The sequence below is a fragment of the Sorex fumeus genome, unplaced genomic scaffold (genome assembly GCF_029834395.1).
Source record: "Sorex fumeus unplaced genomic scaffold, SorFum_2.1 ptg000236l, whole genome shotgun sequence".
Classification (NCBI taxonomy): domain Eukaryota; kingdom Metazoa; phylum Chordata; class Mammalia; order Eulipotyphla; family Soricidae; genus Sorex; species Sorex fumeus.
In genome coordinates, this window is record NW_026606293.1 from 411,141 (window position 1) to 436,266 (window position 25,126).

At 42.1% G+C, this 25,126-nt stretch overlaps 1 protein-coding gene across 1 annotated transcript; it reads left to right on the forward strand.

Annotated features, from left to right (window-relative positions):
* The first annotated feature begins 1,661 nt into the window (after window positions 1–1,661).
* On the forward strand, window positions 1,662–15,823 carry LOC130018090 (RNA-binding motif protein, X-linked 2-like). Its single transcript, XM_056108941.1, has 8 exons — window positions 1,662–1,704; window positions 1,790–1,970; window positions 2,025–2,143; window positions 11,426–11,438; window positions 12,809–12,938; window positions 14,397–14,582; window positions 15,421–15,596; window positions 15,646–15,823. Exons 1-8 carry the CDS (start codon window positions 1,662–1,664, stop codon window positions 15,821–15,823), a joined length of 1,026 nt encoding a protein of 341 aa, XP_055964916.1.
* Window positions 15,824–25,126: the final 9,303 nt, after the last annotated feature.

Here is a 25,126-nt window from a genome sequence, read left to right on the forward strand (position 1 = left end):
AAGTCTGGGCCCTCATTTTTAGGACATTATTATTTGAGTTATGGACATAAATACATTCCAGTTGAATTCAAATATTCAATATGATTTAGATCACATATGCTTCCATCTCTTCTACTCGTTCCTGGTTATTTCTAGAGAGAAATGTACCTAATTCACCGAGAACTGATGTTCAAATGCCTGTTTGCAGATTCTGATGAAATCAACCTGATCTCACAGGCTGAGTCAGAATACCTTGCAAACTAACTTCTTTGAACCTCAGTTGCTGGAGGGCCAATATGTGTAAATTTCTTATTCCATAGTCTCTTATTACTTGTCATATTATCAGCTTAATAGAAATTACTATTAATACATGGAATTATAATTTTTATTTATGCTCCTCACTTGAGTAAGAGTCACCATGGAAAGAGATGAGTAGTAATTTTCCTATAAATCTGAGCATTTAATTCTGCATAGAGGGTCACACTAGTCAGTTGCCTATGAGATGGATTTGAGGGACAACAAAGAATTTTCCTTCTCAAATTTTCCTTTTCTGCTGAAACTCCTGTTCTTTTTTTCCTTTAATCAGCCCTGGAGGGGGGTGCAGTGGTGGAGTCGGGGCACCTTCCAATCACAAATGTGCTATTTTTGTCTGTGTGTTTCTTTTAGTTTTCTCTGTTAAGTTTCTCTTTTTTAAGGACCATATTATAAGCAATGTATTTGCAATTTTTTCCCTCTTGTCCTTTGGGACCTCACAACTATCAGGCACACACTCTACTACTGAGTTAGCACCCTCAGCCTAGAAAATGGCTTTATTTGGTGGATCACATTTGTCTGGGTCTATTCGGGGTTTGATACAAGAGGACCGTAACTGGTTCCAGGAAGAGAGACACAAAACATACATTCAGGCTTGCATAGTTATTTTTCATAGGTTGTAGCATTTCATAATTTGGTTGTACTATAATGCCCAGTATTGATTTTTCCAAAAGCTGCTATACAGGTATACAAAGTTTTTACATTTCTGAATGTTTCGTACCGGATTTTAGTGTGGACTTTCATTTCTTTAAAAAATCAATGAATTAGTTTACAAGATTACAGAATTTCAGGGACTATAGTTTAACAACTTTTTAAGAGAATAGAATCAAAGGCAGCCATCAATAAAAGGTCCAAATGACAAGGGATGTTTTATTTATTTTTATTGTTTTTTAAATTGTTTTTTGCTTTTTGGGTCACACCCCGCGATGCACAGGAGTCACTCTAGACTCATATACTCAGAAATTACTCCAGGCAGCACCCAGGGGGACCATATGTGATGCTGGGAATCGAACCCCGGGCGGTCGCCTGCAAAGCAAACCCTCTAGCCCTTGTGCTATCGCTCCAACCCTGACAAGGGATGTTTTAGATACGAGTCCATCTCAATATGTATCTGAGTGTCACCTAAACAGGGTTTTTAGTACCGGAAGTAAAGGATGGGATCAAAAGCGCCGAATCAGTCATCTTGTCCCAGCTTTCAATCAGCAAATACTAGTGGCGCACGTAATCAGCATCCCAGGCTTAAAGAATATGGTCGACGGCAACAGACGCATTTCCCACTTCAGGTTCACAGGCATAAGGAAGGGACTAGGAGGGAAAAAAAGTGTGGCAAAGTCCAAGTTGCCGTGAGACAAGGCCCGGTTCTAGTGCGCATGCGTTCCTCGCCTTATGTCCCGACGTGCCTAATCTCTTCCGGTTTGAATTATCTCTTCCGGGGCAGCTCTAGTCCAATGGGATTGCGCGCTGAAGCCGGGCGACCGTTAAACGGCTTTTTCCAGAGGTCGTTACATCCGCATCTTGGAGTGGAAACCGGTGGAAGATGAAGTAAGGCTCCGGTTGTCCTCCTTAGAGTATGGGAGGTCGGGGCTGCGGAATTGGGATGCGGGGCGGGAGGCGAAGCATCCGAGGGGGCGGGAGTCGCGAAGCCCGGACGGCGCCGAGACTCTTCCAGGGGAGCCCTAGTTCGGCGCTCTTGGTCGCCTGGCCGTTTCTTTACTCTGCCGCAACTTCCGCAGCCCGTTGACGAAATTGAAGTTAATCAAGGAACTCAAGGAGCGAGAGGTCCAGCTGGGGGTGGCGGAGAAGGTGTCCTGGCACACCGAGTACAAGGACAGCAGCGCCTGGATCTTCTCGGGTGAGTTCTGCCGCGGTGCGCCTGGGGTTCCCCGCCGCCTGGCTTTCCAGGGAGGGTTTCAGCCTTCCGCCTCTCTTCTCCCATTATTCCTCTCCTCTCCCTGGCTCTCACGCCGACCCTCCTCGTTTAGGTGACACCCAGCGATGGTCAGGCGTCATTCCACGCTCTGCACTCAGCAGTTTCCTTCTGGCAGTGCTCACAGAACCTATGGGATGGTCCAGTGATGGTGCCAGGGATGGAACCTGGGTCAGCCTCATACAAGACGAATGCCCTACCCACTACATAAGCACTCCAGCCCTGGCGGCATGTATTTATGCGTCTTATTTTGGGGGCCACACCAGGCGGTGCTCCTGGGTTTCTCCTGGCTCAGTGCACCAGGATCACAACTGGCGGTGTCCAGGGAATATATGGTATGCTAGAGATGGTACCCCCGACATTGGCCACGGGCAGGGCAAGGGCCGTGTCCACGGTACTAATTCTCAGGCACCCTTATTTCTGTTCTTTTTCCAGGTTTTTATTTTTCCCCGCATTTCCCCCCCCCCATTCCCTCTTTCTCTTCCCCCTCTCCATTTCCTTTGTCATCCCCTCTCCCTTCTTCTCCCCGACCCTTCATGTCCATTTTCCTTTCCTCTGTCCTCCTCTACGCCTCTCTTTATTTTCCTTTCCCCCTCCCCTTGCCCTCTTCTTCCCCCTCCCCCGTGCTCTCCCCCTCTTCTTCCCACGCCGCCTGCTCTCCCCTTTCCCTTTCCTCCTCTATTTTGTAATGTTGTACAGTTTTCTTTATTTTTAATTTTGATAGCAAAGCGGGTAGGGTGTTTGCCTTGCAGGTGGCCAATATGGCCGACTCGAGTTAGATTCCTCCGCCCCTATCAGAGAGCCCAGCAAGCTACCCAGAGTATCTCGCTGGCTCGGCAAAGCCTGGCACGCTCCCCTTGACATTTTCAATATGCCAAACACAGTAACCACAAGTCTCACGATGGAGACGTTACTGGGCACACTAGAGCATATATCTATGAACAACGGTGGGAGAGTACACTTCAGTGCTTCTTTTTGGGTCACACCCGGCCTTGCACAGGGTTACTCCTGGCTTATGCACTCGGGAATTACTCCTGGGACTATATAGGATGCTGGGAATTGAACCCGGGTTGGCCATGTGCAAGGCAAACACCCTACCTGCTGTGCTATGCTCCAGTTCCTGTCCTCCCCTTACCCTTCTCATCCTCTTATAATCCTCTCCCTTGTTCCTTCGTCGTTTTCCCTTCTCCCTATCTTCCTCTTTCCCTCTCCTCTTCCCCTTCTCTCCCCTCCTCTTCCCCTTCCCTTCACTGATTTACTCTCTCCCTAGCCTTCCCCCATGCCTCTCTTCACTTCTGACTTATTCCCTCTCCCTTTACCCTTCCATCTTCCTCTTTTTTGCCTTCCTCCACCCCTCCCACCTCTCCCGCTTTCACTTCCCCATGCCCTCCCTCTTTTCTTTTTTCTTACCTTCCTCTTCCCTTTCCACTTCCCCCTTTCCCCTTATCTCTTCCGCCACTTCTTGCTCTTTCCTTTCTCCTCCCCTACCCCTCACTCCTATCTTCTTCCCCCTGCCCCTTTTCACTTTCCCCATCCTCTCATTGCTTTGTCTGGGACACATTCCTAGCTGCTTTGAAAAATCTCATAAGTCATACTAATAAACGCATTTATAGAGGTAGGACATGTTTGAATGAGGATTTACATTTGTGAAATGCTTAAAAGTTTTCTTTATAATCCTTAATCTGTGTGAGGTAGGGTTAATATTTATATATTCAAACTGATTTTGCGGGGCAAGGAGATAGCGGGTTAGGACCTTAGATTATTAAACTAGGTCTGATGTCCCACAGCACTAAAAGCACTGCTCAATGCTTCAAGAGGTATATCCTTGGTGGGCCCAGAGCACTGCCAGGTGGCACTGGAGGTTCCCCAATCTGCAGTGTCAGTGCAGCACCAAATCCTTGAGCCCTTCCACTGAGTTGTCTGACCCAATATCCACGGAATGGTCCCTGGGTTCTGTTTGTAAGGCCGCCTTGAAAACATTTGATTTTGAATGTAGCTATGGTGGATAATGAGCAGATAACTTGAACAATTTTTTTTGTATTTTGGGCACAGTGGTGCTCAGTCTTACTCTCCAATTTGATGTGTGCTAGTACTGTGCCATTATTCTTTCATGTTGAGAAGTTTTTAGTTTGAGGTCTAGAGAGGCCTTTTAAAACCAGTTCCTCTACTGTTTCTTTGATTTTTATCTTGAAATACTGCTTATATTTCATGTTCATGTATTTTAAACTTTCATTTCAAAACTAATACAGAAAAATTATAAAATGTAAGGAATGCCACTCTATCCCCTTAGCCAAGTCCCTGTCTATTACTATAGTATCTAATTGTTATTACTATTTTTACCTGTTTCACATTTTCTGATTTTACTAAATTATCTTAGAGTCCATTGCAAGACATGATTTGTGTGTTTGGACCATACCTGGCGATGCTCAGGGATTACTCCTGGCTGTGCACTCAGGAATTACTCGTGGCGGTGCTTGGGGTAGCACATGGGATGCTATGTGAACCCCCCATCCCCCCCTCCCACCCTGACTCTGTGGCAGGGCATTCCCCTCTGTTCTCTCTCTCCCTTTGGGTGTTGTGGTTCGTAAAAGAAACATTGGGTGGCAATCAATTTTGGTCTATAGTCTACTTTCAGCATGCTTCTCCCATCCTGGGAGGGTCCTCTCAACACCTTTGTTTGGTGTTCCCCTCTTTATCTGAGCTCCCTTTTCCCTAGTGTGTGTGGTTGGCCTCCAAGTCATGGAGTAGAATTCCTGGTACTAATCTCGGCCATTCTTGGGTGTTAGTTTCTTATTTTGTTACTTTATGTTCCCCAGATGAATGCAATCTTTCTATGACTATTCCTTTCTTTCTGAGTCATTTCACTTAACATGATATTTTCCATGTAGTACCACTTGTATGGGAATTTTGTGACTTCGTCCTTTCTAACAGCTACATAGTACTCCATTGTGTAAATGTACCAAAGTTTCTTTAACCAATCATCCGTTCTCGGGCACTCAGGTTTTTTCCAGAGTCTGGCTATTGTAAAGAGTGCTGCAATAAACAGGCAATTGCAGATGTCACTTCAACTATACTTTTTTGCCTCGCTGGGATATATTCCCAGGAGTGGTATTGCTGGGTCAAATGGGAGCTCAATTTCTAATTTTTTGAGAATCAACCATACTGTTTTCCAAAAGGGCTGAACCAGTCGGCATTCCCACCTACAGTGAATGAGTGTCCCTGTCTCACCACATCCTCGCCAGCACCAGTTGCTTTTGTTCTTGTGGATATGGGCCAGTCTCTTTGGTGTGAAGTGATATCTCATTGTGGTTTTGATCTGCATCTCCCTGAAGATTAATGATGTGGAACATTTTCTCATGTGCCTTTTAGCCATTCGGATTTCTTCTTTGTGAAAGTTTCTTTTCATTTCATCTCCCCATTTTTTATGGGGTTGAATGTTTTCTTTTTGTGGACTTGAACTAGTACTTTGTATATCCTTGAAATTAACCCCTTATCTGATGTGTTGGCAAATATCCTTTCCCATTCTGTAGACTGTCTTTGTATTTTGGTCACTGTGTCTTTGGAGGTACAGAAGCTTCTTAGTTTAAGATAGTCCCAATTGTCTATCTCTGTTTTCACTTGCTTGGCCAGTGGTGTGACATCTTTGAAGACACCATTAGCTTCTATGTCATGAAGGGTTTTGCCAGCTTTTTCCTCAATGTACCTTATAGATTCCGGTCTTATGTTGAGGTCTTTAATCCACTTAGATCTTAATTTTGTACATGGAGTTAGGCAGAGATCTGAGCCCATTTTTTTGCATGTAGTCGTCCAGTGTTGCCAGCATAATTTGTTAAAGAAGCATTCCCTGCGCTACTTCACTTTTCTTGCCCCCTTATCAAAGATTAGATGCTCCTATGCTTAGGGGGAGATTTCAGTATATTCAACCCTGTTCCATTGGTCTACAGCTCTGCCTTTGTTTCAGTACCATGCTGTTTTAATTATTGCTGCTTTGTAGTAGAGTTTGACGTTAGGGAGGTTGACTCGTCCCATTTTCTTTTTCACAAGGATTGCTTTAGCTATTCGTGGGGGCTTATTTTTCCATATAAATTTCAGGAGTGTTTGCTCCACTTCTTTGAAGAATGTCATGGGTATCCTAATAGGGATTGCGTTGAATTTATACAGTGCTTTGGGAATTATTGCCATTTTGACAATATTGATTCTCCCGATCCATGTACAAGGGATATTTTTCCATTTCCTCGTGTCCTCTTTTATTTCCTGAAGTAGCGTTTTGTAGTTTTCTTTGTACAGGTCCTTTAGTTCCTTAGTTAAGGTGATTCCTAGGTACTTGATTTTCTGGGGCACAATTGAGAATGGGATTGTTTTCTTCATGTCACTTTATTCTCTTTCACTATTTGCATATAGGAAAGCCATGGACTTTTGGGTATTGATTTTATAGCCTGCCACTTTACTATACAAGCCTATTTTTTCTAGAAGTTTCTTGGTAGAAGTTTTAGGATTCTCTAGGTATAGTATCATCATCTGCGAATAGTGAGAGCTTGAATTCTTCCTTTCCTACCTGGATGCCCCTAATATCTTTTTCTTGCCTAATTGCTATTGCAAGTACCTCCAGTACTATATTGAACAGCAGTGGAGAGAGTTGACATCCTTGTCTCGTCCCTGATCTTAGAGGGAAGGCTCTCAGTTTCTCGCCATTGAGGACGTTGCTTGCCTTAAGCTTGTAGTAGATGGCTTTAACTATATTGAGGAATGTCCCCTCTATCCCCATTTTAGCTAGTGTTTTCATCATAAATGGGTGCTGGATCTTGTCAAATGCTTTCTCTGCATCTATTGATATGATCATATGATTTTTATCTTTTCTTATGTTGATATGGTGGATTATGTTGATTGATTTCCGAGTGTTGAACCAGCCTTGCATCCCTGGGATGAATCCTACTTGGTCATGGTGTATGATCTTTTTGATGAGTAGTTGAATTCTATTTGCTAGTATTTTGTTGAGAATCTTCGCATCCATGTTCATCAGGGATATCGGCCTGTATTTTTCTTTTCTCGTGGTGTCTTTGTTTCCTTTTGGTATTAGAGAGATATGGGCTTCATAGAAACTGTTTGGGAGAGTTTACGTTTTTAAAATTTCCTGGAAAAGCTTGAGAAGGACTGGCAGCAGGTCCTCTTTAAATGTTTGGAAAAATTCGCTAGTGAATCCGTCTGGGCCTGGGCTTTTGTTTTTGGGAAGACTTTTGATTGCAGTTTCTATTTCGTTGATGTTAATGGGTCTATTCAGATACTCCAGATCTTCTTGATTCAGCTTTGGGAGATTATAGGAGTCCAGGAATTGGTCCATTTCTTCTAGGTTCTCTTGTTTCATGGCATACAGACTTTCAAAGTAGTCTCTCATGATCTTTTGGATTTCTTTGGTTTCTGTTGTGATATCCTCCTTCTCACTTCTGATTCGATTTATTAGGGTTTTCTCTCTCTCTGTTTCTTTGAGAGTGTTGCTAGTGATTTATCTATCTTGTTTATTTTCTCGAAGAACCAGCTCTTGGTTTCATTGATCTTTCGGATTGTTTCTTTGGTTTCCATATCATTGATTTCTGCTCTAAGTTTTATGATCTCTTTCCTTCTGCCTGATTTAGGCTCTTTCTGTTGATCCTTTTCTAAGGTCTTGAGCTGTGAGGTCAAGTTGTTTATGTGCATCGTTTCTACAGACCTAATATAATGCTTGCAGAGCTATAAATTTTCCCCTTAATACGGCTTTTGCTGCATCCCATAGGTTCTGGTAGCTCGTGTCTTCATTCTCATTTGTTTTCAAGTATCTTTTGATTTCGTCCTTGACTTCATTCCTGACCCACTCTTTGTTCAGCATCGAGATGTTTAACTTCCAGGTGTTTGATTTGGTTTTCCGTGTCTGTGTGTGATTCACTTCTATCCTCAGTGCATCATGGTCTGAAAAGATGGCTGATACTATGTCTATCTTCCTGATTCTGTTGAGGTATGTTTTGTGTCCTAGCACATGGTCTATTTTGGAAAATGTTCCGTGTGCACTGGAGAAGAATATGTATTCTTTCTTTATGGGGTGTAAAGCCTTGTAAATGTCTATAAGCCCTCTCTCTTCTATTTCTTCTTTCAAAGCCAATGATTCCTTGCTGGGTTTTGTTCTTGTTGATATGTCCAGAGGTGATAGGGCAATGTTGAAGTCTCCAAGTACTATTGTGTTGCTTGTAATGTCCTCCTTAAAATCTGTTAGCAGTTGTTTTAAATATTTAGCTGTTCCCTCATTAGGTGCATATACATTTAAGAGTGTGATTTCTTCCTGTTGTACATATCCCCTGATGAAGAGAAAATAGCCTTCTCTGTCCCTTCTAGTCTTTTTCAAGTTGAAATTAATGTTGTCGGATACTAGTATGGCCACCCCAGCTTTTTTGCAGGAGCTGTTTGCTTGCAGGATTGTTTTCCATCCTTTGACTTTGAGTCTATATTTGCTCTCAGTGTTGAGATGAGTTTCTTGTAGGCAGCAGAACTTGCTTTCTGTCTCTGTATCCATTTTGCCACTCTGTGTCTCTTAAATGGTGAATTGAGACCATTGACATTGAGAGTATGGTTATGGGGTTTTGTGTCATGTTTCTGTGCGTGTGTATTGTGGTTGTAGGGTTTGTCTTGTCTTATAGTAGCCCCTTTAGGCCTTGTTTTAGGTTTTGTTTGGTTTTGAGTTTATGAAGTTCCTGAGCTGCTGTTTATCTAGAAAATAGTGTAGCATTCCTTCGATTTTGAGTGAGAGTTTAGCCAGATAGAGTATTCTCGGTGAAGCATTCATTTCAGTGAGTTTTTTGACTATATCTCGCCACTGCCTTTGGGCTTGTAGGGTTTCCTCTGATAGGTCTGCTGTGAATCTCAGTGGTGCTCCTTTGTATGTGATTTCCTTTTTTGCCCTTGCTGCTTGCAGTATTGTGTCTCTATCGGCAGCATCGATCATTCTAACTATAATATGTCTTGGGGTGTTTCTATTGGGGTCTCTTTTAGCTGGCACCCTTCAAGCTTCTTGAATCTGGCTGTATTGTGGAGCTCTGGGAATTTCTCGGCGATTATTTGTTTAACCATGGTTTTTTCATTGGGATTGTTACCCTGAGCTTCTGGTAGTCCAATGATTCTAATGTTGTTTCTTTTGGAATCGTCTCGTAGGACTCTGATTCTCTGTAGAGCTATTTTGATGTCCTTTTCCACTGTTTGTTGTTGCTTGTTGGCTTGGTGCAGCTGATCTTCCAGGTCACTGATTTTTTTCCTCAGCTGTGGTCATTCTATTTTTGAGGGCAGAGAGTGAGTTGTTGACTTCATCTAGGGAATCTGTGATGCGTGCCATTTCTGTGCGAAGCTTTCCAATTTAGGCTCTCATTTCTTGCTGTATTTTGTCGATTGTGCGATCGATTGTTTCTTTCATTTCCTCTTTCAGTTTAGCGGATATCTGTCTGACTGTTTCATCGAGTTGATTGAACATCTTAATGACTTCATATGTGAATTCCTTGTCAGAGAGGTCCCTGTGGTGGCTAGCACCTAGTGAGGCTTCTGGACTTATTTCCTCGTGGTCTCCCTGTGGTAGAGATTTGCGTTGTTTCTTCATGTTGTTGTGTAGGTGTAGGGATGAGATTTCTTGATTTGTGTAAACTACCCGCAGCCGCGTCAGCGTTAGCCCGCCGAAAATTAGGCCACGCCCACTTTTTAAAAGCCATGCCCACTTCTAAAGTGGCCACACCCCTACAGCTACCTGGCATGTATCCCGGGAGAAAAGACGGAGTGGGGAGAAGAGACCAGCTCGGCTTGGGCGGCGGAAAGGGAGAGGCAGAGGGGCTCTGATCCCCTAGTTATTCTTATGTTCATTTTCCCACAAGAATGTTCTAAACAACTTACTCTACTTTAGGAAAAAAAGGTATGAATTTTAAAACTGGAATTGAATGAAGTTTATATATTAATTCTGAGAAGGATTTTTAGTGTTTTGATTATGTTTGGATATCCTAACCAACAACAAAGGATATTTTTCTTCCAATTTTATTTTTATAAAATTGTTCACAACGTTTATTACATTCAGTATTCAAGCACCAATTCCACCACCATTACACCTTCTCACCCCCATTATTTCGGATTTTCCGACCGCAACTTAAGCCTACCCTCAAACCAAATACTAGATAATACATTTTGTATTGCTTGTTATGAATAATGCATTAAAATGATCCAAAAATGTTTTCTTATTTGTATATGTGTGAAGATTTTTGTATCTCACCTTAGAGCCATTAAGCCCAACAAAGGATATTTTTATATTTACTTAAATCTATGTTTCTTTGAGGAGTTATAAAAAGTATTACTGAAAATACAATTTATACTTTATTTTTCTTTTGGTGTGATACCTGATGTTGCTCATGGCTTATTCCTGGCTCTGTTATCAGTGTTCCCTAGTGTCAGGGCCCAGGGCCCATATGTCATACCAAAGATTAGGCCAAGTCTGTCACATTTAAGGCAAGCGCTTTGACTATATACTGTCTTTCCAGCCCTGTTCAAGTCCATTTTCATTATTTATTTATTTACATTTTTTTTTGTTTTGGCCATACTCTGCGTGCTCCAGGTTTATTCCTGGCTCTCCATTCAGGAATTAGACCTGGCAGTGCTTGGGGGACATGATGGAGAGAATAGAACCCAGGTGGGATATGTGTAAGGCATGTGCCCTGCCCACTGTACTCTTTCTCTAAACCCTCAAGTTTATGTATTTATTTATTTTTGTTTTGGGACCATACACGGCAATGCTCAGGGGTTACTCCTGGCTCTGTACTCAGAAATTTTTCCTGGCGGTGCTTAGGGGACCATTTGGGATATCGTGGATCGAATTCGTGTCTGACACTTGTAAGGCAAGTACCTTCCCTACTGTACTATTGTTCTGGCCCTGAAGTTTTTATTTTATTTTATTTTTCTTGCTAATTATAAATGTGGTTCCTTCTCCATTATATATTTCTAATCGATCACTGTTTGAATTCAAGAAAGTGGTTTATTTGCACCTATATCCTAGTTTTAAGAAAAATTTTAATTAGGCATTGTGATTTTAAGTAAATTTTGGACTCTTAATTAAGAGTATTTGGGGTTTTCTATAGTACAATCACATCTAGTCTTCAAACAGATATGGTTTCACCTTTTATTTCTGATTTATATGTTTTCTCCTAATTGCATTGGCAGATAACAGTACACTGTAACACTGTCCTCCCGTTGTTCATCGTTTTGCTCCAGCGGGCACCAGTAATGTCTCCATTGTGGAACTTGTTGTGACTGTTTTTTGCCATAACAAATACGCCATGAGGAGCTTGCCAGGATCTGCTGTGCGGACGGGATACTATTGGGATCTTACTAGGCTCTCCAAGAGGGATGGACGAATCGAACCCGGGTGGCTGTATACAAGGCAAATGCCCTACCCGCTGTGCTATAGCTTCATCAATTAAGTAGGTAAATGTTCCTGGCAACACTTGAGCTGTTTTTTTTGTACTTTTTATTAAAGATTCTAGATTTTGGCAGAACTATGTGTCTATGATTATGTTTATAATGTATTCATCAATTTTATTTGTTTTTTTTTTGTATTTGGCCCTATCCACTGATGCCTGGGAACTTTTTCCAGCTTTTTGCAGACGGAGTACTTCTGGTGGTACCTGGGGAAGCATTTGGTACCAGGAATTGAGCCTAGGTGTCCCACCTGCAAAGCATATACTGAACTCACCACTGAGATTTCTGCTTGCTGTTTTCTTTTTCTTACTCTATTAAAAATATTAGGTTTTTGTTTTTTTTGCCTCACCTGGCAATACTCATGGATTTGGGCTCAGGAATCATACTTTGTGGTGCTTGGGAGAATGTATGAGATGCCGGAGATTGACCCTCGGCCGGCCGTGTGCAAGGAAAGTACCTTACCAGCTATACCGTTATCCCAGTGACACTGAGCTCTGCTCAGGGATTCCTCCTGGCTTTGTGCTCTTGGATCTCTCCTGGGAGTGATTGAGTATGTTAATTTAGGTAGGAGGCATGAATTTTGAATCTTAATTATTATCTGTATATTTAAACCTTTTACCTTTCTTTTTAATTGAATCACTGTGAGATAGACCCTTACAAAGCTGTTTAAGATTAAGTTTCAGTTGGTGTTCCAACACCCATCTCTCTACCAGTGTATATTTCCCAGCACCGGTGTCCCCAGTTTCCCCTCCCATCACCCTTCACCCCCCACTCCCCAGCCTTCCTCTATGGCAGGCACTTTTCTTCTCTTCACTCACTTTTTAAATGGGACATTTCTTATTAACTTTTTTTGTCTTATTTATGGGTGCTACACCAGTGGTGCTCAGGGATCACTCCTGGTGGGGCTCAAGGAATCATATGGGGTGCTAAGGATTGAACCCGATTGACTGCATGCAAGGCAGGAGCTCTACCCACTGTCGTGCTTTAGCTCCCTCCCTATAAGTTTTAATAGTTAACCTTCATTTGTCATCTGGTTCTAGCTTTGTCTTTATAGTCAATATTTAAGTTTTGTTTGTCGTCCATTCTGAACATTTTACTTCAAATAGTGTCTTTTTTATTAAATAGATATGGTGAGATTGTTAACATAAATCTGGTACACAATAAGAAGACTGGGAAATCCAAGGGATTCTGTTTCCTTTGCTATGAAGACCACCGGAGCACAATTCTGGCTGTTGACAATTTTAATGGCATCAAGGTGAGTAAAAGTATGAAGTAGGATTTGGCAGAATGTTTCTGATGGAATGGTTTGGTTTGATTTTTCTTCTGATTCAGAGAGGCCCAGGGGCCACCAGGATGAGACAGTAAAAGTTTCCGGGATGTTGGGAAATTGTTCTAGGAAGCAATTACATGGGCCTCTGCCCCAGTCAGCGTTTCTTTCTTCCTCAGTATTAGCTATTCCCCCACCCACCCAGGGAGGCCTTTGTTTCTTATCTTTCCCTCCTCACCACTGTATTTCTCCAGCCCAGGAGAGTGACTCTTAGAGAATTGGTCACTGATTGCACCAGTAATAAGTAGTTACGAGGACAGCATGGAATGGGGTTATAGGTTTTCATTTTATGGATCCTCTATTCAAAGTCAGTCAAGGAAGGGATGGTTTTAAAATATTTTTTCCCTCTTTGGGTCATACACAGCGATGCTCAGGGTTACTCCTGGCTCTGCACTCAGGGAATACTCCTGGCCTTGCTGGGGGAACCATAGGGATGTTGGGGATCGAACCTTTTTCGGCCACGTGCAAGGCAAATGCCTTACATTCTGTGCTATCACTCTGGACCATCAAAAATGTGTTTATTTATTTATTTAATTTGTGTTTTGGGTGACACCTGGGGATGCACAATGACTCCTGCTTCTGCACTCAGAAATTACTACTTGCTGGGGGGACCATATGGGATGCTGGGAATCGAACCGTGATTCGTTGTGTGCAAGGCTAATGCCCTATCCTCTGTGCTATCTCTCCAGGTCCTCAAAAATATTTTTCAATGGGAAATACGATAGATGATAAAAGGTAGCTTAGGCTGAAAGATAAGACTAAAATCAGACCTTGTATTGGAACAATAAAATTAGACTTTGGGAATGTTGACTTCCTAATAACTATAGAATTATGTATATATTGGGGAGGGAAGTGATCCTACCATGGGTATGGCTCATACCTTAGCAGGCTGACCAGGGTTATGATCTGGACAGGCCAAGTGATCTGCGCACATTCAGTAGTGGTTCAACATCCCCCACCATCAAAAAAGAATTTTTAAGTATATGCTTGAAAAAAGAAATGGTTTTGTTTGATGTGAGTTTTTAATATTTTGTTGTTTGCCCAGAGTTTGTGTTTCACAGCAAAAGTATCAGTGTGAGCTACTTACAAAAATTCCCAGAGTTTTTTTATATCATGACATCAATAGAGCACAAAAATATTTGTATGGCACACAGGGGTAAACTGACCGAAGATGCTAGTGCACTTGCCTCAGGGGCACAGTAGCCCTCAGTCCTGTGGTTGCCCTGAGAGCAGAGAAAATTGCTAGCTGGGAAATGTGCTCAAACAAACCCGTTGGGCTAACAGTTTTGGAGATTTCCCCAGATACAGAATTAGCAAGAAGTTTGTGTGCGTCACATCGTTTCATAGAAGGGTTATCTTTGCTGATGCGTTGTCTTTCTGTTTTAGATCAAAGGACGAACTATTCGAATGGATCATGTGTCTAACTATAGGGCTCCTAAGGACTCAGATGAATTGGATGATGTGACCAGATTGCTTCAGGAGATGGGTTGTGGAGCACACAAGCCTCCAAAATTTTCAGATGAGGACTCTGAGGATGACAAGCCCACAAAAAAAAAACGCAAAAAAGGTAAAGTGTTATGACCAAAAATGGTTTCAGGTGGTCTTAATTTTTTTGATGGATAAAGCTGTTTATTTAATGGTAGAAAGGTATGTTTATTTTCTAATAGAAAAACATGTTCATGTAACCAGAACTCTTAAGAAATAGTGACTTAGTAAACTTAAGTTTATGTCAAGATACAACTATAGATACTCATTATTTTACTTTTTTCTCCTACCTGGCCATACACAGAGGTTACTCCTTGCTCTGCACTCAGGAATTACACCTGGTGGTACTCAGGGGACCATATGGGATGCTGGGAATCGATCCCGACTCAGCAGTGTACAAGGCAAATGCCCTACCTGCTTCGTTATTGCCCCACCCGATATTCTTTTTATTTCATCCGACTTTCCTAGAGAAAAGTAAATTTAAGGAATATCCTGATGGGCATACACACTTTCTAGAAAATCTTCTAAGACATTTTCAAAGCTCATGATTTTTAAATTAGAGGACGACAATTATACTTTGACTCTTCATCTTATAAACTTTGCTCTTTTTGCTGTCTTGCCATGAATATTAATGTACTATTAAAATTCAAATTATTAAACTGGATGATAATAGTACAGCGAGTAGGTAGCGTGTTTGATTTATACACAGCCAACCCGGGTTTGAACTCTTGCATACTGTATGGTCCTCCAAGCATCACCACCCCAACTTCAAGTTATTTTTGGGGGTGGGAGTCACACCTGATGGTGCTTTGGCTTACTCCTGGTTCTACATTTGATCTAGTGTATTTAGAAAATAGGAACTTTTGGGGAGAGTTGTATATTTTTTCATTTCCTATTTATTGATTTCATCTATTTTTATCTCCAGACAAAAAGGAAAAAAGTAAATGAAGAAAAGCGGGAGGTACAGCCCGATGCACCAGTCTCCTCTTCATCACCCAGAAGCAAGATGCTAAAGGAAAACAATTCCCCTGACTGTAAAAAGTTCAACAGCAAGAACTCAAAAAAGATTCAGAAGTCAGAATTCAGGGAGGGGCAGAAGCAGTACAACACCTCCTTTGAGGTCAGGACAGCCTACCACTCCTGAACAGAGGCCGGAGCAGAGACAGGGAGCCAAAGAAGGAAAAGACAGGGAGCCAAAGAAGAAGAAGCCCAAACAGGAACACAGGTCCTTAAGTATGACGGAGGAAAGGGAAGAAAAGAACAGGGATAGGGACAGAGATCAAAGGTCAGATACCCACATTGGCTGGCAGGCACAAGGAGCATTCTAAATGGCATGGTCATAAGAGTAGGAGTAGGAGCAATGATATATCCCACAGGTATCAAATCCTGGCACTCCGGGGATTGGGGATCCCCCAATTCCAGAGATTACAGGCATTACTAAGACTGCAGCTGTTTGAGTTGCTTGGTAGAATTGCACATGAAATGGTGTGTTCTTGTGTGTGTGTATGTTTGTGTGTGTGTGTTGGGTCCCACCAGGATGTACTCATGACTTACTCCTAGCTCTGTGCACAGGGGGCAATCCTGGCAGGGCTCAGGACTATATGAGGTTCTGGGGACAGAACAGCTGCCTGGAAAAGAAACACCCTGTCCACCGAAGTGTCTCTCTGGCCCCAGATTTGAATTATTATGAGAAGCATTTTTAAAAATCAAAACCAATTATATCTCACTTTTGATATGTAAAATCTTTTGGAGCTCAATGATTTTATTCCCATGTACATTAGTCCTTGAGGAATATATACTCTCTAACGTCTGATGCTCTTACTTCTTTTGGGCGCGGGTGGTCAGGTAACACCTGGCGATTCTTCTGGATTTCTCCTGGCTCTGCACTCAGTTATTACTATTGGCAGTGCTTTGAAGACGATATTGGATGCCAAGGAGATTGAACTCAGGTTAGCTATGTGCAGTTCACACGCCTGACCTGCTTTTTGATCTCTCCGTTGCCTCATGTTCTTAAATTTTAAGCGCAGTTTATTTTCCTTGGGAATATATTTGATACCAATTAGATTACATGTGGTAAATTGGTTCATATATAGATCCAAGAACCTAAAACCCCCAAGAACGATGAGAAATATTTAAGAAATAGGAAAACATTAGTTCTTGAATTTCCATCTGAGTTGGATGACTTTCCATTTGGCAGATAAAACCGATAGAGTTGTGTGACTTAATTCGGTTTAAGTAGCATGACATAGATACAGTAATGAAGCTGTTAGTCTGTTCTGTTTATTTTGAGATGTGTCTTTTCCTGAATCATTTTGTTGGTTGATACTTTTCCACGTATGTTCCTTGGCATTTATTTTTATCGAGAAATTGATACAATGTAAGTCACCTCATACAGAAATGTACTTTTTCAAAATTGCCTTAAAATTGTTTTCAAGTATTGTGAAGGTTCTGCTGTTAACTTCAGACCTTTATATGTGTATAATTGTCACAACATCTACCACCAAGTTTTGGGTGCTATCCCACCACCAAAAAGACCATGCTGGTTCCTTGCTCTACCAACTCCATCTCTCTTAGAGTCACCATTGTATTCCTTCAGTCTAGCAAGCTTGTTATTTTCTTTCACTTTTAATGTTTTTGGTGAAGCAGAAGAGTTAAAATAATTGGGTTTTTTTGGGGGGGTCAGACTCGGTGAAGCTCAGGGGTTTCTTCTAGCTCTACCCTCAGTAATTACTCGTAGCTGTACTCGGGGGACCACATGGGTTGCTAGGGATAAAATGCGGGTTGGCTCTGTGTTGGTAAATGCTCTACTCACTGTACTATTGTCCAAGCCCTAAAGCAAATTAATTTGAAAACTTTCAAAGCTGTGACGGTAGAGAAAGGAAGAAATGTGTGTTCGGGAGAGAGCACTGGATACTCTAGAGTAGAAAAAGGTAAATAAGGAACATAGAGGCAAGTGATATGCATGTTTAAGTGAGTACATGGGCTTCAAGAGCAAGCCCATTTTGTTAGTTCTTTGGGGTATACTTTCTTTAGTAATGCATGCTCCAAATGAGTAAATAGTGATGATTGTCTTTCACTTCCAGACTTAGCTCATGGACTATTTCAGTTTGTCCAGAATAACATTTCATCTTTAAAAATGGCAGAATAGTATTCTAGAGTCAGTATGCTCTTGCTTCTTTAGACAGTCATATGTGGATGGGCATTTAGGTGAATTCCTATGTTTCACCTATCATGAATCTGCTATGATCAAATTGGGGTGTAAATCTCTCTCTAGATGAGTATTTTCATATCAGATAAATGCCCAAAAGGGTATTTTTTTTCAGGAATAGCTTTGCTGTGTCACAGAAATTTCTATTCTTGTTTTGTATTTTAGGCCATATCTTGCTCTGCTCAGGGCTCACTTCTGGCTTTGTACTCAGGAATCACTCCTGACAGGTTTGGGAGAAAATATGCTTTGCTGGTGACCAAATCATGGTCGCCTGCATGCAAGGAACACACCTTACTTGAATACTCGGTCAATCCTTGAGAATTAACCATTTTGTCATAGATTCACAGACTCTGACTCTGAGGATTGATATCTGGGCTCTGAATTCAGGATTCCATGTATCTGAAAGTTCCATCATTCCTTTAAGTTTGTAAGTTTACTTAAACAGTTATTTACAAAGTAGCCTGTCCCAACACTGAGAAAGCCTGTAGATTTTAGTCACAAAGACCTGCATACCTGAACTTTCAGCAGGTTAATTTCTGGGTAAGTCCTGTTCTGAGATAGTGGAGACTGACCAGATGCATGGCTGCGATTTTGTAGTTGGGGATTTACCAGCAGCCGGGGCTCAGTTTTGGCGGGCCCGGGGCTGGCCCCAGAGATCTTAGCCATGCATGGGTGATAGAAGGAGTTAGGGCAGCTGTTTGATCTCTTTCAAGATATTGAGTCATTGAAGCAAGAACGATAGAAGAGCCTTCACGGTATGGTGTGTGATTCGTGGGCATGACTGCAGAGCTTCCAGAAGTACAGGGAGGTAAGGGGAGGTAGCCCATTCCAAGTCAAGTTATCAGTCACAAAAACTTGCATACTTGAATTTTCAGCAAGTTAATTTCTCAGTACAGCTCAATCCTGAAACAACGGGTTCCACCCAGAGAGAAGGAATTGTTGGCGGTCTTTCCCACCGTGTAGAAAGTTTTCTGGCATTCACAAGGGTTTCTCTCCTTAATGAATCTTCTCAAGTTCAGTGAGGTTTCATTTCATGGAAAATCTTTGCCTACATTTCATGCTCTAAGGGTCTGTCTCCTTTTTAAGATATGTTGTGTATGGGGTGACCTTATTTGTTGTAAAAAGTTTTCATCCACATTTTACATTCATAGGGTTTATCTCCTACACGAATTATCTTGAGTGAGGTACAGTTTTATCAAAAAGGTTTTCTTACATTCTTTGTAATAAACAGTGTTTTTCACGTGTATGAATTCTATATTGTTTAATGAGATACGATTATAATGAGAAAGTTTTCCTGTTTACTTTCCATTCACAGGTTTTCTCTCCAGTTATTTCATTCCTATTCAGTGAGGTATGATTTTTTTTTTGCTACTTGAGTCACACCTGGCGATGCACAGGGGTTACTCCTGCCTGTGCACTCAGGAATTACCCCTGGCGGTGCTCGGGAGACCATATGGAATGCTGGGAATGCCTTATCTGTTGTGCTATCGCTCCAACCCAATGCGAGGTATGATTTAAAAGGAAAGTTTTCCTACATGCATAGGGTCTCCTCTCATGGTTAGTGAGGATTGATTTCAATGAGAATGTTTCCCTACATTTCTCTCGTGTGAATCCTGTTATGTTCAATCAGTAATGATTTAATGGAGAAAGATTTCTTCCTGCATTCACTGCTTTGGTAGGGTTTATCGCATGTGAATTCTTATGTTTAATCAGACATGACTTACAAGAGAAAGATCTTCAGCATTCAATACATGAATAAGGTTTCTCTCTTGTTTGAGTTCTCATGTTGAATGAGAGAGGATTTCACCGTGAATGTTTTCCTACATTGTTTATGTACATAGGGTTTCCCTCCTGTGTGAAATCTTTCATGTTGAATTAGATCTGGCTTCCTTGAGAAAGTTTTTCTACATTGTTTTTGTGTTTCTCTCCTGAGAGACTCTGTTTTGAGTTATCTATCATCCATGGCTCTACTCCTTGTTTTATTTTTATTTTTTCATGACTCTACTCTTTCTTCAACTTGATGATTGCTTCAAGTGTGATGACAGAGTGTCCCAATGATTCCAGGTCCTGTAGTTTTCCAGTGTCACCTCACTGAACAGCGTCCTCTGTTCACACTGTTAGGCTTGAAGGTGCTTCTGGGTTGTAGGCATTGAAGCGTCAATATAGCGTGGAAAGTCTGGTTCTAAGATTCTAGTCATGGGGACCCGAATAACTCCCAGGCGTTTCACATGTTATTGGTTGAGCTTGGCCTTATTTCTTAGGATTTCATATCCCTAAAGCTAAAAAATTAGAGGAGTTTGCACAGTTTTTGTTATCCTTATTGTGTAGGGGAACAGATGCACAGATTATCCACACACTGAACAGGTTTTACCTTTGTAAGAGTACATCCTCTAGATCATGACCCAGAGCACGTGCACATAGAAGAGCCTGGTTCCAAAAATCCTGAGGAAATAAACCTAATAAAATGAGTAGGTTGTTTCCCCACATCCCACTTTAAAGGTAATAGGTGCTGCGAGTCTTCTATTCTCTGAATGCACAAAGGAGGATTTTTTTTCGATCTACTTCTGTCAACCAGAGTGTGGACGGAGAAATGTTTCCCAAGATACAGTAGGGATTTGGTAGTGTAGGGCAGATTGGAATAAGAGGTTCCTGGGGTGCTCCTAAAGTACTTTTGTACCATCCTTCATTGCCCACACCTGGTGATGCACAGGGGATACTCCTGGCTCTGCACTCAGCAGTTACTCCTGACCATGTGGGTTGCTGGAATTTGAACCCAGTTCGGCCACGTGTAAGGCAAAAGCCCTACCCGCTGTGCTGTCTCTCCAGCCCCTGTTCTGGTAGTTTGAAGAGAAATCATAAGGCATTAATATTGTGCACAGTCTGAAATCATATTTTGGGTGATCTTGTCATTGCTGGATGCAGAATGCTCCCTGGCTTCCACGATATGCAGGTCCCTTTTCATGCCAAAATCTTTGTGCTTGCATTCCAACCTGTCAGCTTGATGGTGCAGGGGAAGAACTGCGAGTCTTTTGTATTGGTTCCTGCTTTTGCCATGGACAAGTTGCCAGGATTGGTGTGGTTTAAGATGAAATTCTCATTATTCAGCATCTCCTATTGGTTTTTTTCTTTTTTTAAATTTTTAATCGTAGCCTTTTTGAATATGCAGGGGTTTGTAATTTGCCCGCCTAGGGCCTCACTCCAATCCCTGCATTCATAATAGGAGAATGCAGGAGTCTGGCCACTGAGTCAGAGTTCTTCGGCAACAGACACACTTGTGGGGGGGCAGAGAGAGGCTTGCTCCCCCAGAGTGAGACCTAGTGCTCCCCATCTTTCCGAGGCAGCTTTCCCGTCTTTCCCTGGCGGTGCTCAGGGAACCGCATGGGATACTGGGAATGGATCCCGGGTCAGCTGCGTGCAAGGCAAAGGCCCACCCGCTGTAGTATGGCTCCAGCGCTGAAGGTCTGATTTCTTGTAAAAAGGTTTTCCTCTATTCTTTACATTCATAAGGTTTATTTCCTGTATGAGATTTACAGTGACTCAGGAGAACTTTTAGGCAGAAGAAATTTTTCCTTCAAAGGATTTCTCTCCTGCATGAATTCTTCGTTTTGAGTGAGATAGGATTTGAGAAAGTCCTACTGTGTTTTTTACATTTCATAGGGTTTCTCACCTATACAAATTCGATAATGCTGAATTCGATATGATTTTAGTGAGAACGATTTCCTACATTCTTTCATAAGGTTTCTCTCCTGTATGAATACGATAGTGTTGTATTAGGTATGATTTTAGTGAGACTGGGTGTCAACATACAACTTGCTTCACAATGATTATATGTGGGCAGAAGAAACCTTGTATATGGGAGCCAAGTCATTATGGTTTCAGAGTTTGACACTGGCCCTTCCTCAAAGTATGCCCTCCTAGATCATTCTGAGTCATCTCCCAGGAGTCAGTCTCTTTCACCATTTGCTGTTATTTGTTAATAGAGTTGATTACAGATAAACTCATTGTTGATTTGATTTGCATTTTCCTGGTGTAGGAAAGTGTCAATTAAATCTTCCTTGGCTGGGATATACAACTTTTCCATATATGTGTCTGTCAGGGTCTAACCAGAAAACTACTCAGAAGTCAAGAAGTTTGCTTCTTCGGCAGAGGCTTGATCTCTCTGGGTAAGACCCGCCAGAATTTTGAGGTTACTCACTTAGACAAGTGTATTTCTAGGGACATAGCGATTGTGCAGCAGGGAAGATGCTTCTGTTGGATGTGTTTGACCGGGTATGCCCCCTGGCATCCGTATTGTTGCCTGAGTGCAGAGCCAAGTGTAATGCCTGAGCATAGTGTAGTCTGGACCGGCCTGGGATTGATCCAAATCCAAAAAAGCAAATGATGTAACCTGCATGGGATTGAATGTCCTTCTGGTAAGGGAAGAGAATCAGAAAGAACAAAGGGCTCATCGGGCAGTTTCACCTATGTGAGGTGTAAGGAAAGAAGGAACGAGCCAAGGAGAGTGGAAAGAAAACCAGGAGGATTCATCCATGGTTGGAAACCTGCCTCAAAGGCTGTGGGATTCCCAATGTCTTTGTCTTTGAGTTTTTAAATTGAATTAGATAGATTTTTGTGAGAACATCATCCAGGGTTGGAAACCTGCCTCAAAAGCTGTGGGATTCCCAATGTCGTTGTCTTTGAGTTTTTAAATTGAATTAGATATATCTTTGTGAGAACATTTCTGTACCTCCTCCGTGAAAATTAATGGGGACTGTTAACTGTATGAATTTAATGTTGTTGACTTAGTTGTTACTTTAGTGAGAAAGGTTTCTCTCCTGTCTGGCTTTGATATTGTTGAATTAGATACGATTTCAGTGGGAATGATTTCCGACATGCTTACACCCTCGGATATCTTACTATATGAATTTGATATTGTTGAATTCTACAGGACTGTCATGAGAAAGTTCTTCTGCCTGTTTTACATTGATGAGGTTTTTCATCATAGTGACTTCCATATTGTTGATATCCGTATGATTCTAGTGGGAATGATTTCTGACATGCTTTGAACCCCTAAGATTTCATTCTGTATGAATTTGATATTGCTGAATTCTGCATGACTTTCTTGAAAATGTCTTGCTCCCTGTTTCACATTTGAAATGTTTATCTCCAGAAGGTCTTCTATATTGCTGAATTAGATGCGATTTCAGTGGGAAAGATTTCTTACATGCTTGCTTGCTTTGCATGCAGCCCATCGGCTTGATCCCTGGCATCCCAGGACTCTGTCTCAGCATTTGATGCCTGGTATTTTGGTGACAGATACCAAGTGATAAGTGTTTGTTATTTTGTCAATACCCTGGCTGGCAGATACTACTTAATAAATTTCTTGAGGATGTGACTTACATTACCCGGAGAGCCCGGCAAGCTACCGAGAGTATTTGATATGCCAGACACAGTAACAACAAAGTCTCCAATGGAGACGTTACTGGGCCCGCTCGAGCAAATCGACGATCAACGGGAGGGCCTTTACCTTTTCACTTGCCTGGAATATACAATTCTCCTGATATATGTATCTGTAAGATTCTAGCAAGTAAACAACTCTGAAGTGAAGAATGTAGCCTCTTTTGGAGAGGCTTGATCTGATTGGCAATGCCCACTAGAATTATGAGGTTACTGACTTATACTTAAATATTTCTAGGGCTAGGGCAACCCAGCATCAGGTAAGAGAGTTCCCTTGTATGTGGTCGACCGGGTTTGATCCCTGGCATCCGAATAGTTGCCTGAGTGCAGATCCAAGAGTAAGCCCTGAGCAGATTGTGCACTGAACCGGACTGGGATTGATCCCAAATCCAGAAGAGAAATTGCTGTAACTTTCATGGGATTGGATGGACTTCTGGTAAATTTAAGAGAATCAGAAAGAACAAAGGATTCATCAGGCAGTCTCACCTATATGATGTGTAAGGAAACAAGGTACCACCCAAGGATAGTGGAAAGAAGACCAGGAGGATTATTCCATGGTAGGAAGCCTGCCTGAATGGCTGAGGGATTCCCAGTGTCTCCCTCTTTGGGTTTTTAATTGAATTAGATATTTTCTGTGAGAACGTTTTCCCACCTCTTCCGTGAAAATTAAACCTGTGTTTTACACTAAGATCCTCCTTCACATCACAATGAATTTGAGTGAAGCAGCGATTTTGGCCCTGGATAACCCTGGCAACAGCAAGGTCTAGCAGATAGCGTCATTGGAATTTTGATGGGCTCTGCAGGAAATCTTTTGAATGCTTTGGACTGACCAGAAGAATTGTACCACCCCTTGAACACCAGGGTTTTCTTCCCTGGTGATCCTGATAGGGAAAGTGAATCCCTTGTGCTCTATGTAAAAATGCTGTGGCAGCTACTGCTCTTAAAGCACTTGGCCATCCTGCTGCACCTGGCCTTACCTTCCTGCTTGAATATCCCGTTGGTCTTTTTCTGGGACCTAATGACTGTGTTAAATCTCCAGATGCTATGCCTAACTTTTGGAGTCAAACATTAAAGCGCTTGTTCAGCTGTGGCAAAGATAAAGCTGGGGCGCACGTTTAAGCCCACATTGGGGCCAGAAAGGCAGTTCTCCGTTCTAATCTACAAAAGAAGAGGAATGTCCTTGGCATCCCTGAGACTTTCACGTAGGGCTTTATGGGCTTTATTGCACTGTAGAATCAGTGGTTCAGTCCACACTGTTAGGCTTGAAGGTGCTTCTGGGTTGTAGGCATTGAAGCGTCAATATAGCATGGAAAGTCTGGTTCTAAGGTTCTAGTCATGGGGACCGGAATATCTCCCAGGTGTTTCACCTGTTATTGGTTGAGCTTGGCCTTATTTCTTAGGATTTCATATCCCCAAAGCTAAAAAATTAGAGGAGTTTGCACAGTTTTTGTTATCCTTATTGTGTAGGGGAACAGATGCACAGATTATCCACACACTGAACAGGTTTTACCTTTGTAAGAGTACATCCTCTGGATCATGACCCAGAGCACGTGCACATAGAAGAGCCTGGTTCCAAAAATCCTGAGGAAATAGACCTAATAAAATGAGTAGGTTGTTTCCCCGCATCCCACTTTATAGGTAATAGGTGCTGCGAGTCTTCTATTCTCTGAATGCACAAAGGAGGATTTTTTTTCGATCTACTTCTGTCAACCAGAGTGTGGACGGAGAAATGTTTCCCAAGATACAGTAGGGATTTGGTAATGTAGGCCAGATTAGAATAAGAGGTTCCTGGGGTGCTCCTAAAGTACTTTTGTACCATCCTTCATTGCTCACACCTGGTGATGCACAGGGGATACTCCTGGCTCTGCACTCAGCAGTTACTCCTGACCATGTGGGATGCTGGAACTTGAACCCAGTTCGGCCACGTGTAAGGCAAACGCCCTACCCGCTGTGCTGTCTCTCCAGCCCCTGTTCTGGTAGTTTGAAG

Excerpts from the sequence above, each read along its gene's own strand:
- LOC130018090 (XM_056108941.1), top strand. The coding sequence starts at position 1,662 with ATGCGTTCCTCGCCTTATGTCCCGACGTGCCTAATCTCTTCCG. Across the intron at positions 12,939-14,396 it reads ACAATTTTAATGGCATCAAG|ATCAAAGGACGAACTATTCG; the intron begins GTGAGTAAAAGT and ends TTTCTGTTTTAG. Across the intron at positions 15,597-15,645 it reads TTCAGGGAGGGGCAGAAGCA|GCCGGAGCAGAGACAGGGAG; the intron begins GTACAACACCTC and ends TCCTGAACAGAG.